The 17,829-nt window shown below is 34.6% G+C and overlaps 1 protein-coding gene across 3 annotated transcripts in view; it reads left to right on the forward strand.

Moving 5' to 3' along the window:
- The window catches only part of LOC127651617 (phospholipid-transporting ATPase IH-like), a 94,536-nt gene that overhangs the window by 29,092 nt on the left and 47,615 nt on the right, over positions 1 to 17,829 (forward strand). For all 3 annotated transcript variants that reach the window (XM_052137539.1, XM_052137538.1, XM_052137540.1), the window contains exons 2-5: positions 14,435 to 14,557; positions 14,896 to 14,985; positions 15,090 to 15,170; positions 15,255 to 15,362. In XM_052137539.1, the coding sequence (XP_051993499.1) occupies positions 14,435 to 14,557; positions 14,896 to 14,985; positions 15,090 to 15,170; positions 15,255 to 15,362 (402 nt within the window). The remainder of the gene's footprint in view (positions 1 to 14,434; positions 14,558 to 14,895; positions 14,986 to 15,089; positions 15,171 to 15,254; positions 15,363 to 17,829) is intronic.

Consider the following 17,829-nt stretch of genomic DNA (forward strand, 5'->3'; position numbering starts at 1 on the left):
GCGGCATCCAATAGTGTGGCTGAAGGTCTTATCATGCGCATTAAATAATACTTTGATTATTTGATTTGACTTCCATGTTTTATTAATCTTATAATTTATTATTTTCTTTATTTCATCTGACTCCAATTATGAAAAACCTTGTTGATGTATCTATGCTCTGAATTTGAAGTTTTGTATCGTATTATTTGTATTATTTCTAGACTGCATTTGTAATTTCAATGTTATTTGGTTCCTGTGCCAGCTGGACACAGGTCCTTTAACTACAAAACTCATCAGATTCAGATATTAGTACGTTTTAGACTAAGTCCCTATAGGTTCTCAGTTTGATCCGATAGCCCTAGTCAATTAAGTAATACATTCAAACAATCAAATGAAAATAATAAATCAAAATTAAATCTATCAATGAACCAAGCATAATAATGTAATTAAAGTTGCATTCCATTCAAACATTTACCAAACATATGAAATTCAAATTGCAATTACCTGATAGTTACACACAATGTTTTCTGTGTGGGTCAATCTGGCTACAGAGAGACCCCGATTCCTTTTTCATCTCTCCTTAAATATCAAGCAATTCTATTGTTATTTCAGATGTGTATGTTTGATGTTATCCAGGTTTTGGTTTACAATTTAGGGGTTTGAAGGTGGACCTTTGAAACTTGTGATTGAGTAGGTCTTTTGATGTTTACAAAGAATGCATCTAATCTGCATACAGCTTCTGGACTCTGTGAGATCTGGGAGGGGTTATGCTTCTGACAGAATGCAGTATTATACTAAGTTCTTACATGTTACTTGTGGTTTGACTTTGCTGAAAGGGAATGAGATGGTATTACCAGTCGGACTGAGATCGCTTAAATGATACCAAACATGTATGATCAAAAAATCCTTTTGCATTAGAGAACAGGCTAAGTCATTACTTAGTTTTTTTGGTGACTCTAAAATTACTTTAAGTGAGGTATGTAAATAAGGGGGGCAGATGTGGGTGAGAATTGCATTTTATGGTCCTTGCTCAGTAGGGTGTGTTTTGTCATGTGGAGATGTTCTTCTGTGTGAGAGTTTTTATGATTTGGCTCTTGCAGAGCTGCGAAGTCATCTTGGTCACAGCAGCATTTCAGAATTATTGTACTTCTACCATGATTTACAAGTTTGTTTGTTTTTTATTGCATGAATCTTTTAGGTTTTCAACCCAAAAACACAGTTGTGTTTAGAATTGCTTTCTTACAGCACTGTTTAAGCAGCTTAAGGTCCTGCTTCGAAAGCATAAAAACTGTCCTCAAAAGTGAGTTATATTTGGCAAAACTTCTCATTGGGAACATTTGAGAATGTCTCCATTTCCAATTTATATAACAATATCCCCATTTAGATATTTAAGTTGGGGGGAAAGTGCCATTTTTTTTCAGATTTGCTTTAACAGTCTTTGTTGTTTTTTGGCTCTTTTGCTGTGGTGGGCTGTATGGCTCTTTGAAGGTCCATTACTTTGAAATGTTCAGAAAGAACATAACTAAGTGATATGGAACTATAATGCGTCAGAGAATATTAGCAGAGACGGGCCACTTCTATTAAAATGAATGGGAGAAATTGGAACACCCAACCAAGGAGCTCTATATGCCCCACAGTCAACGGATGTAGAAAGGAAGTCTTGCCTTACTGGTAAATGAGCCAATCACCTTTTAGATACAGACATAATTTGCCAATCAACTCAAGAACGCACATGCGCATTAGCTATACAAGCCGGAAAAATTGCATTGTTTAGTGTAATATGAAGTAAAGAAGCACAATTTATGATACCAGTTTTTTTCAGATTTTACTGCTGATTTGAAATATGTCGTTTAAACGTAGGCCTTGGCAGGCAGTTTTTGAGATGGAACTTGGAACTTGAAATGCCTGTCAACCAATCAGAATTAAGCATTCAACCATGTTGTGGTAAAAGAATGCATATATTTTTGTCTCTACATTATGGACTAAATGTTCTTGTGATTTACACACTGCCCATGGAGTTGCTGTAGAGTTCATAATACACCACATGTGTGGTGGTTTTTTATATTCGATCTTAAACAATAGGACTTTAGATTTGCTAACATCAGTTTGCCTTTTATGTCTTTTTTTTGTGCTTTCCATTTACTGTGCTTCAAAATATTGTAATACACAAGGATGGGTACACTTTACACTAATGGATACTAACTCTAGGTGCTTAAATATTTTATGTGCACATGTAGCACATTGGCTTGGCGTTCCCTTTGAGGCAACATACACCAGTGAGTTAGTTCTACCGTGTTAATGGCATTGGAGTAAAGACAGTGGTGATAAAGTATGGTAACAGAGGAACATGATGACATTCATTGCTAGTAGCTTCTAGACTCCTCTGCTTCCTTCCAGGTGTAGAAACAGCGAACAGATGGAGCATTATTTAGAGAAATGTAGCGTTTATTATAGAGGCACCTCCACCAGCAACAACATGAACTTCAGTCTGAGAAGATGCGTATTGTGTTTGCCAAAGATGGCCAGTGTTGTTCTGCAAGGTTAGCTTGTAGAGTGGTTCTGTTTTAAATATCACATAAATTGGCTTGCCAGCTTGACTTAATAGCAATCAGTTTGGAAAGGTTTAAATAGTACCTCAGCTAAGTAAAAGTTAAAGACAACCTGTCTCATAGAATTACGTTACTATACTTACATTGCAAAATTATTTTTACGTGGCTTTACATTAAAAAAATGAAATATTTACCTTCATATATTTGTACTAAAACATTTCAAAAAGTTCACTCAATTACTTTTTGGAGCACAGTTACATTTTATTATAATACAATACAATACTGAATTATTATATTGATTATAATTAATTGTATATATATTTCTTTTGAATAATAATAAAACATTTTTGTCGTATTTTCTTTACCTTCACCTGGAGCTTTTATTTTGGCGGCACACTGAAAGTGTAGTATGTAATAATTGTCAGTTTGTAATGTTGCTTATTTCAATTTTGTTTAAACTGTCATCTCCTCCTTTTCTGTGACACAGTGTCCTGATTTTAGATGTGTATAATAACTTGTAGCGGTTACAATTGTTTGGAATTGTGCTACTTCATAATGCATGCGAGAGATTAGCTAATTAGCAGAGACAGGCAACTTCTAATAAAATGAATGGGAGAAATTGGAACATCCAACCAAGCAGCTCTGAGCGCCCAACAGTGTGTAGAAAGTCACAGTGTCTACAACGGATGTAGAAAGGAAGTCCCGCCTTACAGGTTAAAGAGACAATCACCTCTTAGATACAGAGATTGTTTGTCAATCAACCCAAGAACGCACATGTGCATTAGCTATCTGAAAAACTTGCATTGTTTAGTGCAAAATGAAGTAAAGAAAAAAACAGCATATCAACAGAGACCACATAACCTGAATTAAATCGCAGCCTTTTGTGGTTTAATAATCACACATAACAATACTGAGATTTTGATGTTGTTTTGATTAATTGTGCAGACCAGAAGGATCGTGATATTAGTTTCATGACATAAAAGCACACCACAATCATTGCAATATTGCTTCATTTTATCGCCAGCAAAATCATTGAGATATAGTGAATGTTTGATATATCACCCAGCCCTGTTTCACATGTGTAAATTAATCAAATTTGACCAATTATGGACACTTTTCACACTTTTCTGCTACATCTCGCGCACACACCATGCAACTTAAATTTTGTCATCAGCACAGTATGCAGTATCTATATATATTAAAGAAATTAAGACCCCACTTAGTAGAGGAGAGTACAACAATTTTTTCTATGTCAGGAACAGACTGAAAAACTGTAAAATCTTGGTTAGCATTCTTTGTTAGCATCATACTAGCGACCTGGAGCTATTTACCAAACACATCTGTCTGTTAGCCTGTTTCTTGTCTAAGGACTGGTTATTTGGTTGTTTGGCTGTTGACAACACTATTTATCTCAGTCCTGTATGGGCCTGTCCACCTCTCCCAACAAACTATATTTCAAATGCCTTTTGTGTTGTAAAATGTTGTTAACCTTAAAGACAAGCTGACTGGACAAGCCTGATAGCTCTTATCACTAAGCTACTATTGTGAACAATCCATGAATTATACACAAGTGTTAAACAAATGCTACCAGAGCTACCACTGAATAAATGACCACAATGTGTGTGGGTGTGTTTGAATGGCTAGATTTCAGTCATTCTCGCACTGCTTATCGGTGGGTGAGATAAAACACAAGCAGGTTTGTTTGTTTGTGGTCTGGACATGAGTTGAGTCAAGACAGAGATTATTTAGTAGAGATGGACCACTTCTATTTAAATTAATGTATAAAATTGGAATGCCCAACCAAGAAGCTCTAGCTCCCAAGGGTCAATGGATGTAGAAACGAAGTCCTGCCTTATAAGTAAAAGAGCCAATCACCTTTTCGATAAAGACATCAACTCACTAACGCACATGCGTATTAGCTATACAAGCCAGGAAAATAGCGTGTTTTAGCGTAATATTAGATATAGAAGCACAGTTTATTATTCCAATATAATCAAATTTAATTGCTGATTTGAAATATGTTATTTGATCGTAATCTTGACCAACCGTTTTTGAGATTTCGGTGTCCCTCCATTCAAATAGATTGGAGCTGCACTGATATGACTGGAAATAGATTTCCAAGAGCGTTCCAAAGATGGCTGACAGTGAACTGACTTGCTAGAAAGACTTTGGTCAAGACCAGCCTACTACTTACAATTACCAGAGCTGCAACTAAAATTTCATTTTGTGTCTGAATTAAGCTGAAAATCGCTTTAATTACGAGGTACAAATTACTAGTAAAAAATGGTAATGTCTTCGTTGAAGTTCTTTGTCGAAACTCCATGTGTTACTTTTATATTATAAATAGCCTTGAGTTGCCTGTGTGAATAAAGAAATGGTTTAATTTGATCAAACACAGACAGCTCTGTAATGTACCCTCAATGTAGATGTATTTAAAAGCTAAAACTGAATCAATGTCTGAACCACATTTGGTTATCTGCTCTTTAACAGTACTTAGCAGCAATGAAATTAAGTAGTGTGGTTTTATTTGTGCCTAAATGCAAAGTTCTACTGCTTTTAGTCTTACTAAATGTATGCCTTGCTTAATTTAAATGGTATGGATTTTCTGATATACCAGAAAGAGTGTTTGCGGCGTTGTTGCTTGAAAACACATATTTGCTGACTTGGTTTCTTTATAACACTAAGTCTGTAATACACAATGCTTTTACTGTATACATATTGCATTTACTTGAAAGCATGTAGGCACAAACAAAACCATTAATGTGCATTAATCAGATGCATAAAGGTGCACATGCATTCCCTGGTATTTTGTTGTTTGTTGTGTCAGACATTGATAAAATGCCCTATTAAAAAGCCTGCATTGAATTAGAAACATATCGCAGTGGTCTTCTGAATAATTGAAAAGTTTGTGGAACTATAATGTAATCTTACAGATTTTCTTGGTTATATAACCTGCTGTGTACTGATTCCATTGCTAGCGCTGCTGTAACTTTCATATAATGGAATGTTCTTTGATAAACACTCTATTATTGTTTTTATATTCCACACAGTCAAATTGAGATGTGGATACTTGCTGCCTGCTCTTTAAAAATTTTTAAAAGTTTCCAAACCACATAAAAAATGAAACAGACAATAAATGCGTATTTTAAACTTTAAAACAAGATTTAATTGAAACAGCTCAGTACTTTTATTGTGCAATCAGGACTTTGCACTTATATTTTATTGATTTGTAAAATTTGATATGTCTATTTTTGCAATGAAGGAAGGAAGGAATGTAAAATGATGCATAAACTGAGTAGCTTATTGTGTAAATGTCTGGATTTTTATGGTTAGTCTGCGTGCACATAGCAACATTTTCAATGGATTCATATTTCCAAGCACTGTTTACTTAACAGCATAATCAAGAGCAGAACTGCTTCAGTAAAAGGTCAGGGATACATGGGCAATTTGTTGATTTGTTCGATGACAAAATTGTAGGAATGTCATTAAATATCAATAAATTGATTATTGATCAGCATGTTAGTTTCTCTATATGTTTTTGAGGCATTGATATATAATTATTAAGCAACATTTAAATGATAAGCCTAATTTGCGTGCTTTCCAATTCACTGTCAGTTGGCCTTCCGTTTAATGTATGGTGGCGTAATAGCTTTGTGAGACCACAAGGTAATATATAATTTACTGTACTTAATACTAAATTACGCATCCATGCGGTGCAGGGGGCAGTCCAAAGTTGTGAATCTAGTCAACATACACGCAAAACAAATGTTACGAAGCATTTTGTACTACAAGAATGAACAAAGTGTTGTCAATGAGTTTGCAGGTTAGTGTATGAAACTGGCGTAACTGCTCAAACTGAACGATTATAAATGGAGACGTTTATTATGCTATTTCTCAGCATGTAGCATTGCCATGGTGGTGAAGTGCGTACCTTCATAGAAAATTATTATTTCTTATTTTAGAATGCGCCATTTTGGCCGCCAGACTCTTCCAGTGTGTGACACCCTTTAAGTTACCCTGCCACTCAAACTTTTCCAAAGTACTGTTGAGAAATTTGTATGAAGAGGCAAAAACCATTGTGCAATGATTAGCCATATTTTTATATGAACAAAACATGCTGATATATCAATAATTATCTGAAAAAATTTCTGATTTCCATCCATCCATCCATCTCCTATTTACCTTGCTCTTTCTTTCTCTTACTAACAAGCATGCAATCGCTCTTCCTGTCTGTTTGTTTTTGTTGCTTGTTTCAACTAGTTTCTATAAGTAGTTCACTCTCCGCATCGTCATGTGTCTTAGTCTTAAAGTTAATCCTTTATAGATACAATGAAACACCATCTGTCTGCTACTTTTAAGACTGAGCATATATCCCTACCACCTGCTCTCAGAACCTCGGTGCAGAATGCAGGATCTTAAATATGAATATATTGATACATAAGTTTACCACAATGTGATCTTTTGTCTGTCTTAGTCTTTTTCAGTCCGCTGGGAAACAAAGTAATTTTTACAAGGTATCACTATGCTACACTGAGAGATTCAGAGGAAGTTCTAGTGCTGGATTTGCCAAATCATTCAGGATTATTATTTGAAGCATTTGCTAGCAAGAAAACAGGGTATCCCTGAGCTCCAAACTATATTCCACTTTGTTTTAAAGTTATTTACGTGAAAAAAGGTACTTTTGTTCAAATGGAAATTCTTACCTCAAAGTTTCTACTAGGTTTTTTTTTTTTTTTTTTTTGCCATTACAAACTGTGAAGGAAACTGCTGTGCATTCATTTGAAAGAGCTGCCGCTTTATTGCACATTATTCTGTAATACTAAGCCCTTGTACTTGCATTAAGGTCGATCTGTTTGAAACGGTATGACACTAAAGACAAGTGACACCTATACACCTGTCAGTTTAAACTTTGTCAAATAAATAATTGTTATGCTTATGCTTAGATTATGCGCAACCAGTGCAGCATTTTTTGTCTTTATTGATGCTTGTGGGCTTTATTACCATGCAGTAATACACACACTGTATATAGTGACTGATGTATGTTGTCATGACACCCTCCTCAACACAAGTGGTTAAAAAAGATGCATTGAGATGAATATTACAACCAGGTGTAAACGGTGATGTGTCTCGCCTGTCCGCTTGTAATCGGATCACACAAAACGCATGGTGTAAACAGGGCCGTATCACACCGATTTCAGATTTTGCCCCGAAATGTCACGTAAAAAGAAATAAACTGTAGTTAGACTAGACAGCCCCTTCAATTTTAAGTATGCAGATTTTGGTCAAGAAAATTGCACCAGACTTTATGCTGATATACAAAGCTATAAAGCTAAGCTAGTAGTATATTTGCAACATATTTGAAATTATTGTTTCTTTTGTTTTGTTTTGTTTTTTTTATTTAAAAGAAAAAACTGTGGTTGCCAGTCAGATTGCAAAGTGGACTAGACTTTATGCTTTATCCTTTATGAAACTAGTACCATAGTATCTTTGCAGCATAGTTAAGATTTGTTGTTCTTGCTGGGTTGTTTTAGTGAGGCTCAGCTGAGGTTGGTAATAGAAAGGTTTTGAGTTCATATGTCAACAGAGCATTAAGAGTAATTATAGTCATTTACCACTCAAAGTTAAACCTGCTCTCCTCCTCTTCACATCCATGAAAATGTCTTTACACTGTTATTTTCTTGAAAGGGCATGTTTTCCCCTGTGGAGCGGATGTGTGAGATTGTGTATGTGTTGTAGAAAGAAATCTGCCGTGTGTGTGTGTGTGTGTGTGTGGGGGAGTGAAAAGGCAATGTGTGTGTGGGAGTTTATTTCTGGCATCCGCTTAAGACAACAGGTTGCTCTTTGCCTTTTTACAGAATGAGTAAGAAAGGAAGACAGAGAGAGAGAGGGGAGTGGAAATTTGATTCCTCCCACACCTTATTTGAAATGCAAAAATGTCGTCCTATTCCATTATATTTACAAAAGAAATCTGGTGGATGTTTGTCCTTTAAAATCCTCAAGGCCCCAATTATCTCTTTAAAATCTGAAACGTCCTTTAAAAATTCTGCTGTCCCAGTTGAAATTTGTACATCTTCTTTTTGTGAATGGGAATAGTTTTTGTTTTTATTGTGTTTTGGCCCAGGAGAGGAAGTCTATCCTTCTGTTTTCTCCTTTTGTATTGCGCTGAAACAACAGGACTTTTGGATTGACTCCGACACCCATGAGATTTAACAATAGCTCAGACAAAGATGCTTGGGCAGGATGCCAGGGTTTACTGGTTTCACTCATTACCCAGGTTCTGCGGAGGTCACGGGCACGCTGGTACAGAGAGATATGAGAAGATGGAGAGGAAGCGAGTGGAAAAAATGGATAATGATAAAAACAATAACATGTTTTTAATTATATCAAAATTTAGAAATAATATTACAATAAATTTGGAAGATTCAACAAATAATCTTTGTCATCTGATTAATCAAACACATTATCAACCGATTAGAGTCATTGATTAAGTTAGTTGTTGCAGCAATACAATAACCATATGATGATTGTAATGAGTTCAGTTAACTAAATCTGTAAAACTGTGTGGTGTTGGTGATCTTGGGTAGATATATGTGTCATACCGGACACATCAGGTGATCAGAAGAACACAGAACAGATTCATTCATTACTGTGTGGTGTTGATATGAGTGTGTCTGTGTGTATGGGTTTTAGGACAGAGTGGATTAGGTGTGATTACAGGAGCTCAGGGTTGAACAAGCCTCTGACCAGCTGCTCAGTGCCGTCTGCTTAAAGCCACCTCTCAAACACAGAGAAAACACAGTGTGTCAGTCTGTATTGTTTGTCTGACAGTACTGAATAATTTACATTTCTGGAATTTTTAGGGCATTCTGTCAAGCAACCTCAGATCCCTGCACTCTAGAATACTTCTCTGACCTCTTTTTGAGGGTAAATCTCACTAGGGGTGGGCGATATGACCAAAATCTTATATCATGATATGAGTAATTTTATATCACGGTAATGATATATATCACGATATAGTAAAAGTTTTCTGTAAAATTAATACAAATGGATTTATATATGAAATAACCTTATTGTAACAAGGCCAGAAATAGGCATTACAATAAGGTTATTTAATATATAAAACCATTTGTATTAATTTTACAGAAAACCTTTTCTATATAGTGATATATATCATTACCGATACTCCAGTCTGTGAATTAAATACTTTATCAATGAAAACTACTACCTCTTTATTTGGAAAAAGACAAACAATGTCAAAGAAGGTAAATAAATAAATAATAATTAAAATGAAAATCAACTTATTTTCAGAAATGAACCTTACCAAAATTCTACGTTTCAGTTTGAAATGTTGTTGACCATTATTATTATTATTATAAACTTTCCTCAAGAAACGTAATATCTTCTCAAAGCAATGTGACAATGAAAATAAAACATAAGTCAAAATAAAATAAAAAATCCAATGAAAATATAATTTTTTTTTCAAATAAATATCACATCTTGCAAAATAAACAAACGACCAAATTATTGCAGAGTTCATATTTTGGCTTTCATAATATACTTTTGCGTGCTTTATTTTGAGGCGATAAAACAGATTGCTTGTATTACGAGTGATTATATCGTTGTGTGACACAGTTTGCAGATTAAATGTTTTTGCTCTGTGCCAGTTTTTGTGAACCCACAACACACACGTCGCACCTGTTTTAATAACAAGCTCTTCTTCATTTTCTTGACCTGTTTTGGAGTCGTTCCGTTCTGTGGAGGTGTTCAATGCTGGAAAAACCCTGTCCATGTTACTTTAATTCTCTCAATCTCACATGAAGCCCTGTCCAGAGATAGAGAAGCCCACACTGTGCACATGGATATTTACTAGGGCTGTCGATTTAAAGTGTTAATTCAGTGCGATTAATTTGATTAAAAATAACGCGTTAAAAAAATTAACGCAAATAATCGCAATGCCCCCAGACTGTAATATGGAAGATTCCTGAGAAATGCAAGCTTGTAGTACCACCTGTTCACTCCAGAGGGCAGTAAATGAAACTTCAGCTGTATGAGCAACGTGCAGTTTATACAGTGAAGAAAACAACACTTTAGTAGGCACTGGCAGAACAACACAAACATGCGTTACGTTCTTGTGTTCAAAATACTTGGAGCACAAATCAGAACTAAGGGATCTCAAGATGTTTTTTAAGTATTAAACTATATTTAACTTGACACAGTGACCTAAAAATGTATGTTTATGACGCAGTGCACCCAAGGCACTACACAAGCATGTCTGATGCTTGTTCAAATTGATGGGTCCTTAAACAAGCCCTCATAATAAATCTCAAACTGATTGACAAATTCGCTTGTGTAATGGATTGCTGTGAACTGTATGCCAATGGTTGACTTATGATCAATAATATGGTAGAAAACAATACATTGTATTCTATATATATATATATATATATAATTTTTTAAATATTTAAAGATAACCATGTATAATTATTTCATCATTATACATTGAGTTATTGTTATATGAGGGGCTTTCTCAGCAAATATTTTTATATACGATTAATCGCGATTAATTAATCGGGACACCATGTAATTAATTTGATTAAAAAATGTAATCTATTGACAGCCCTAATATTTACATATCGCGATATACACGATATAGCAAAACCTCTATCGATTGACACTTTATATCCTTGTCACAATATATATCGTCATATTGCCCAGCCCTAAATCTCACTACAACATCACAAAATCAAGTCACTCCCAATAAACAAATAAATATTGTGTAATTTACATCAATAGCATAATACAATTGTCATTAATATAAATATTTATATATATATAAATAGCAAAATGAGAATAGGATATTTATAATAGGGGATTGGGGGTGCTTAATTGTCATAAAAATAATAATAAAAAAATGTCTTAATTTTCTTCTAAACAAAATATCATATTTATTTTTATAATATTGTATGTAATATGTTGATGTTTTCTTATTTCTTTCTTTTAATTGAAATATTATTTTCTTGACCTAAAATGTTCTGTGAGATTCACTCTTGTCTTTGTTTTGTTTGACTGTGTAATGTCACTTTAAAGGAGTGGAAAGACTCTGAGTTATTTGTGTAGTTGAATTGTGTCTGAACTCAGTCTACAAGGTCAAAGTCGCACAGACACATCACACACAAATACGCAATGGAGAGAGATGCATGAGTCACAAAGAGAAACTTTAAACTGACTTCCTGTGAGTCTCTTAGGAATTACTGTCATGAACAAGGTGATCCAACTACGACTAATTTGACATTGTTGCGCATTATGACGTCATTTTGAGAGGTTTAGGATTTCATTTGTTTAATTGATGTTTTTCATGTGACAGCAGTGGACAAAAACCTTAGATGACTTTGGTTTAAACCCCTCAATACATCCTGCTTGAATGCCAAATAGACAAAGGAGAATATCTAGATGAATGTCACAGCTGCTCTTTTCCATACAATGTAAGTGGATTTGGACCAGGGACAGCTGTTGTCACCATTCACATTCGTTGTTTGGAAAAGAGTTTCTTGGCCATTCTACTATAACTCCTTGTGTATTCCATGCAAAAAAGAAAGTCAGATGATTTTTGTACATTATTATAAAAATTCAAATTAAGTTTTATTTTTGGGTGCACTATCCCTTTAGCCCCTTGATTATCTTTTTAAGACAGAAAAATGCTAGTCCTATCTTTGAAGTTGTAATAGCTCACATTTCCCATCTTACGTAAGGGTTTAAGAGGCTCGGGCGGATTTATTCTCACCCTGATGGAGAAGGAGAGGGAGAGGGCGGAGCATCTTGCCAGCCAATCACGCAACAGTCGCCGACACTAGCTGCTGCAGACAGGTTGCTTGTTGTACTGGAATGTAAAGACACACCGTGTTAAGTGACACCTTTCACACTGATCCAGGATCAGCTTTCATTGCATAATCCAGAACTCGACTATTACGAAGCCAGAGTGAAATGAGCAACGGTGTTGATCAAAGTATGAGTAACAGAAAATGAAGATATGTGCAAACCTGTTAGGATTAGTATTTCATGCTGTTGCATTTATTTACCACATCTATTTCCGCTTTTTGCTTTTAGTTAATATGCTTAAGCAGGAAATAAAGCATTTTACATTAAAGATTTACAGTAGCAGTGCGCATGACAGCTACAGAGTCCAGTGTCCTCTCTTCCTCTTCTCGATCAATATTCCCAGCAAACACAGGACATTCCCCTAATTTTAGCGTGTTTACCATTTGGAAATATTTGGGGATTTTTATTCCTGACGTTCTAGGAACGTTCTCTAATGGTTATTTGTAGGTTCTATTTTTATAACCATACACTAACGTTCCATAACGTTGCAGGGAGGTTTTTGTGTGACAATCTTAAAATAACTTATACAGAATGTTCTCTTATGGTTATTTTTGGGTTCTATTTTTATAACTATAATTTAACATTCCCATGACATTGCAGGGAGGTTTTTGTGTGACAACCTAAAAAGAACTTATATAGTGCATTTCTAATGGTTATTTTTGGGTTCTATTTTTAATAACTATAAATTAACATTCCCTTAACATTGCAGTTAGGTTTTTGTGTGACAACCTAAAAAGAACATATGCAGAATGTGCTCTAATGGTTATTTTTAGTTTTTTTTTTAACCATAATATAATGTTCCCAGAACATTGCAGGGAGGTTTGTGTTGGGCAACTTAAAAACAACTTATACTGAATGTTCTCTAATGGTTATTTTATGTTTTATATTTTTATTACCATACACTAACGTTTCCATAACGTTGCAGGGAGGTTTTTCTTTTGTGCAAACCTCAAAGTAACATACAGAACGTTCTCTAATGGTTATTTTTAGTTAAATAATTTTTATAACCACCTTCCCAGACCGTTGCAAATAGGGTTTTGTGTGACAACTTAATAAGGACTTATGCACTACGTTCCCTAATGATTATTTTTAGGATTTTATTACGTTTTATTTTTAGGATTTATTACATTCACATCTTTTATTATTTTTCATTATTTTATTATTTTTCATGAAGGTTGCAGAGAGCTTGGGATTAAGGCTAAATAAGGATTTGTAAACATTTGTATGTCTCTGTTATTGTTCGTATGTAAAATGAATTGCATTTTAGATGATGTCAATGTGTCAGTAATGTACGTTTCATTGTCTTGTGAAAACATACGTGTACTAGAACCACACTTTACATGAGAATATCTACAAAATACTCATACTTCTTCTTTTATACTTTTCTAAAAGTTAAGAAACATTCATTCAAACTTCTTTTAATTCATCCTGAAAACTATTCTGAAGAAGATTTTTGTGGATCTAGCTCCAGAACATCATTGACATTTAAGGCTGAGTTCATTTGACTTGGGCCTGAAAACAACCACGTAGCAGCCACTCAGAACATCCTAGCAACTGCAAAGCATTGCACTGGCAATCGCCCACAACACCCTACTGCAGCATTGTGGTGGCGAGTTGTTGCTCAGGCAAGCACCACTCACATTTTCTTCAGAAAATATACAAACGTAGTATTTGAATTTTCTCTGTATCCTCTCTGATACCTCTCTCTCTCTCCCTCTTTCTGTGTGTGTTATGAAACGTTTTCTCTGCCTTTGAGAGCCAAATCAAGCTTGACAAGAACTATGAGTTCTGTATCAGCTCCCTTTCTCTCTCTCTCTAACTGTACTATCAGAGCACACCCAATAATTGGACCTCAAAGTCGCTTCCTTTGGATCATTTGTTTATGCAGTTGTTGTCTCTATTGGGCGAATCTGACTTGTGAACTCACGTTCAGGCTTACGTCAGGCTCATCTCACTGCAGTTCATGTATGAATGATGCATGGATATATGAACCTATATGAATAAATGAATGCACTGTCTCTGTGTTTTAGTGTACAGGAGAGGAGAGCTGGGTGGACAGCAGAACGGTGTATATTGGACATAAAGAACCTCCACCAGGAACTGAAGCGTACATTCCACAGAGATTTCCCGACAACAGAATTGTCTCCTCAAAGGTGAGTCGATCTGATCCAAAAAGATGAATGGAATGGATAACGTACAGTCAGCTGGTCAATATGCAAAGAAGGGTCTTACTCTTATCCCTGAAATTGTTTATTTGCATATTAGGCATTTTGCATATCCATTTAAATAAATAAATGGAGATTACATATTGATTTGAGTTTAAATGTTTTTTTATTATATGAAATAGACTACACAGCTATGTAAGAAAATTAATTCTACATTTTAGTTGTCATTATACAAATTTGGTCCTTGATTGGCCAATCAGAATCAAGCATTTAAGAGGACTGTGCTGTGTTGATATTAACATACATTTCTGTGTCTCTGTCCACAGTATACTTTTTGGAATTTTATACCGAAGAATCTGTTTGAGCAGTTCAGACGAATCGCCAATTTCTATTTCCTGATCATCTTTCTAGTGCAGGTGTGTGATGATGTCGCTTATGGAAATTGTCCTTTTAGCATGAGCTGACCTTTTTGTGACAGAGTGATATGTGATATTTCCCCTCTCACCGTCTCTCTCTGTAGCTGATCATTGACACCCCTACCAGTCCTACGACCAGCGGTCTGCCACTTTTCTTTGTCATCACCGTCACGGCCATTAAACAGGTGAGAAAAGACTCATGACTTCTCTCTCTTAAAGGTGTCATAACTGTAATGTCACTTTTTAACTTCCCTTCTTTCGGTCTGCAGGGTTATGAGGACTGGATCAGACACAAAGCAGACAACGCTATAAACCAATGTCCAGTCCACGTCATCCAACATGGCGAAGTCATACGAAAACAGAGTCAAAAGCTACGGGTGCGTAACCACACAGAATTACATTTATAAGATAAATGACTCTAAATGTCTGAGAGAGGTTTAAGGTGAAAAATACTGTATGGAATTTTTGCGCCTCTGGTGTCATCAAACGGATGAGGAAAAAGAATGATTCTACATGTTGAGCTGCTTGAATGCCAAAATAATAAAGAATTTTGGTTTATTTTCTGTAGCCTTCCAATTTCCCCATTATATACTTACTGTGGTTTGATTCCATGTATTCAAATGAGGAAATTAATTCTGCATAATGATGTCATGCAATAAAGAGTGAAATTATAAGAGAGAAAGAGAGCAACTAGAGGAACAGAAAGAAAGGCAGTGGACATTAAATAGAGAATGAGCTTGAATACTAACCATTACAGATTGTTCCGCTGATAATCCGGCCAGCATCTGTAATCCGTTACGCAACACTTGCTATCAGGCCAGCAGGAACAACTAGTGCTGATCAGGATTTTCATTTATGTAGATTCATGAGTATGTTTTTTTTTTTTTTTTTCAGTTGTAGAAATTGGTGTCATGCAGAGCTTGAATATTTTATTTTGACAATAGCTATGCAGGGAAGTTATTAAAATAATTTTCCATCAGTAGTTTTTTTTAGGTCAGTGCAAACGTGTGTTTAGATTTTTAAATTAACATAAGATTGACTGAGGAAAATATGATAATACCAAAAAATTAAGTGCAAGACTTTTTAAATGTTCTGATTTGTGCTTGAATAAAACACACACACACACACACATATATATATTTATTTATTTATTTACTTTTTAAGGAATATTCTGGGTTCAGAGTGACTTTATAGAGATACATGAACACTAAAATAATAAAGATTTTGTGTTTATTTGCCGTAACTTTACAATTTCCCCATAATATATTTTTTCTATGGTTTGATTCCTGGTATTCAGAGAAGGGAATTAATTCTGCATGATGGTGTCATGCAATAAAATGTGAAATTATAAGAGAGAAAGAGAGCAACTGGGGGGATATAAAAAGGCAGTGGACGTTTCATTAACCATTACAGCTTTTCCTACTTAAAGGAATATTCTGGATTCAATACAAGTTAAACTCAATCAACAGAATTTGTGGCACAGTGTTGATTACCACAAAAAGTTATTTAGACTCGTTCCTCCTTTTCTTAAAAAAAGCACAAAACAAAATAGATTACAGTGAGGCACTTACAATGGAAGTGAATGTGGACAATTTTTGGAGGATTTAAACAGAAATGTAAAGCTTATAATTTATAAAAGCACTTACATTCATTCTTTTGTTAAAACGCATGTAATATTTGAGCTATAAAGTTGTTTAAATTGTAAATTTTACAGAAATTTTAGGATTGTAAGGCTTGTTTACATTAAATCGTCATGGCAACAAATTTGTATAATTGGCTAAAACTTAACACAGAAAAGGTTAGTAAGTCATTTTATCACTCTTAAATCATGTTAACACAGATATTGTTTATATATTGTGGCTAAACTTTTGGAAAAAGTGAGTATTTTAATATTTAAAAATTCCATTCACTTCCATTGTAAGTGCCTCACTGCAACCTAGATTTTAACTTTTTTTAAAGAATAAAATGGGCAAATCAAAATGAATTTTGTGGTAATCAATATTATGAAACAAATGCTGTCGACTGAACTTAACTTGTATTGAATATGAAATATTCCTATATGTATTTTTTGTCTTGTTTCCAGTAAAAATATCTAAAGATCCTTTTTTGAGAAGCAAAATTGTGTTGTGTCTTGTTTTTAGAGAATATACATTGCATAAAGATTATTTTTCTAACAATATTATTTTTTAAGCATAAATATAACAACATTTAGTGAGGTTTGAATGTAAAAGCAATTTATTTTTTTTTTTTTACATTTTGTTTAAATAATACACAAAAAGTACAATTGTCTTGTTTTAAGGATTTTTACCTATTTTTACTGGAAATACTGAACATAAAAAGATTTTTGCATTGTGACTATCACTTTTCTTATTAAAGTATAAGCACACTTTAATAAAGTACACACTCATAAATGTTGGATCAATGTTCTCAATTGTACTTGCCAATTTGCTAAGCTAAGCAGAATCATGCACTTTTACACAAATAAACTTTTACTATACTGCATGACTTATAAGGCTATACATTGTAACGTTTACATTACATAACCAACTGCAAATACAAGCTTGCTCGAGCAAGATCAAATTGGATGATATCTCAACTGAGCGTCGCACTTACGGTGCAAAATACCATAATACAAGTCCTGAAGAGGACTCAAGTCGACACATGAGTTGAAAGTGTCATAGAAGCACCACAAAATGACCTGGTTGCTTCAGTAATTGTGTTTTTCATCTCACATTTGCTTTTTCTGACACTATTGGTTAGGTTTAGGTTTAGGGTATGGGGGTAGGCTTTGTTGATTTAAACCTCAATTGAACATTAACCTTAAAATCCTTTGTATTTGGAAGA

The sequence above is a fragment of the Xyrauchen texanus genome, chromosome 11 (assembly GCF_025860055.1).
Source record: "Xyrauchen texanus isolate HMW12.3.18 chromosome 11, RBS_HiC_50CHRs, whole genome shotgun sequence".
Classification (NCBI taxonomy): domain Eukaryota; kingdom Metazoa; phylum Chordata; class Actinopteri; order Cypriniformes; family Catostomidae; genus Xyrauchen; species Xyrauchen texanus.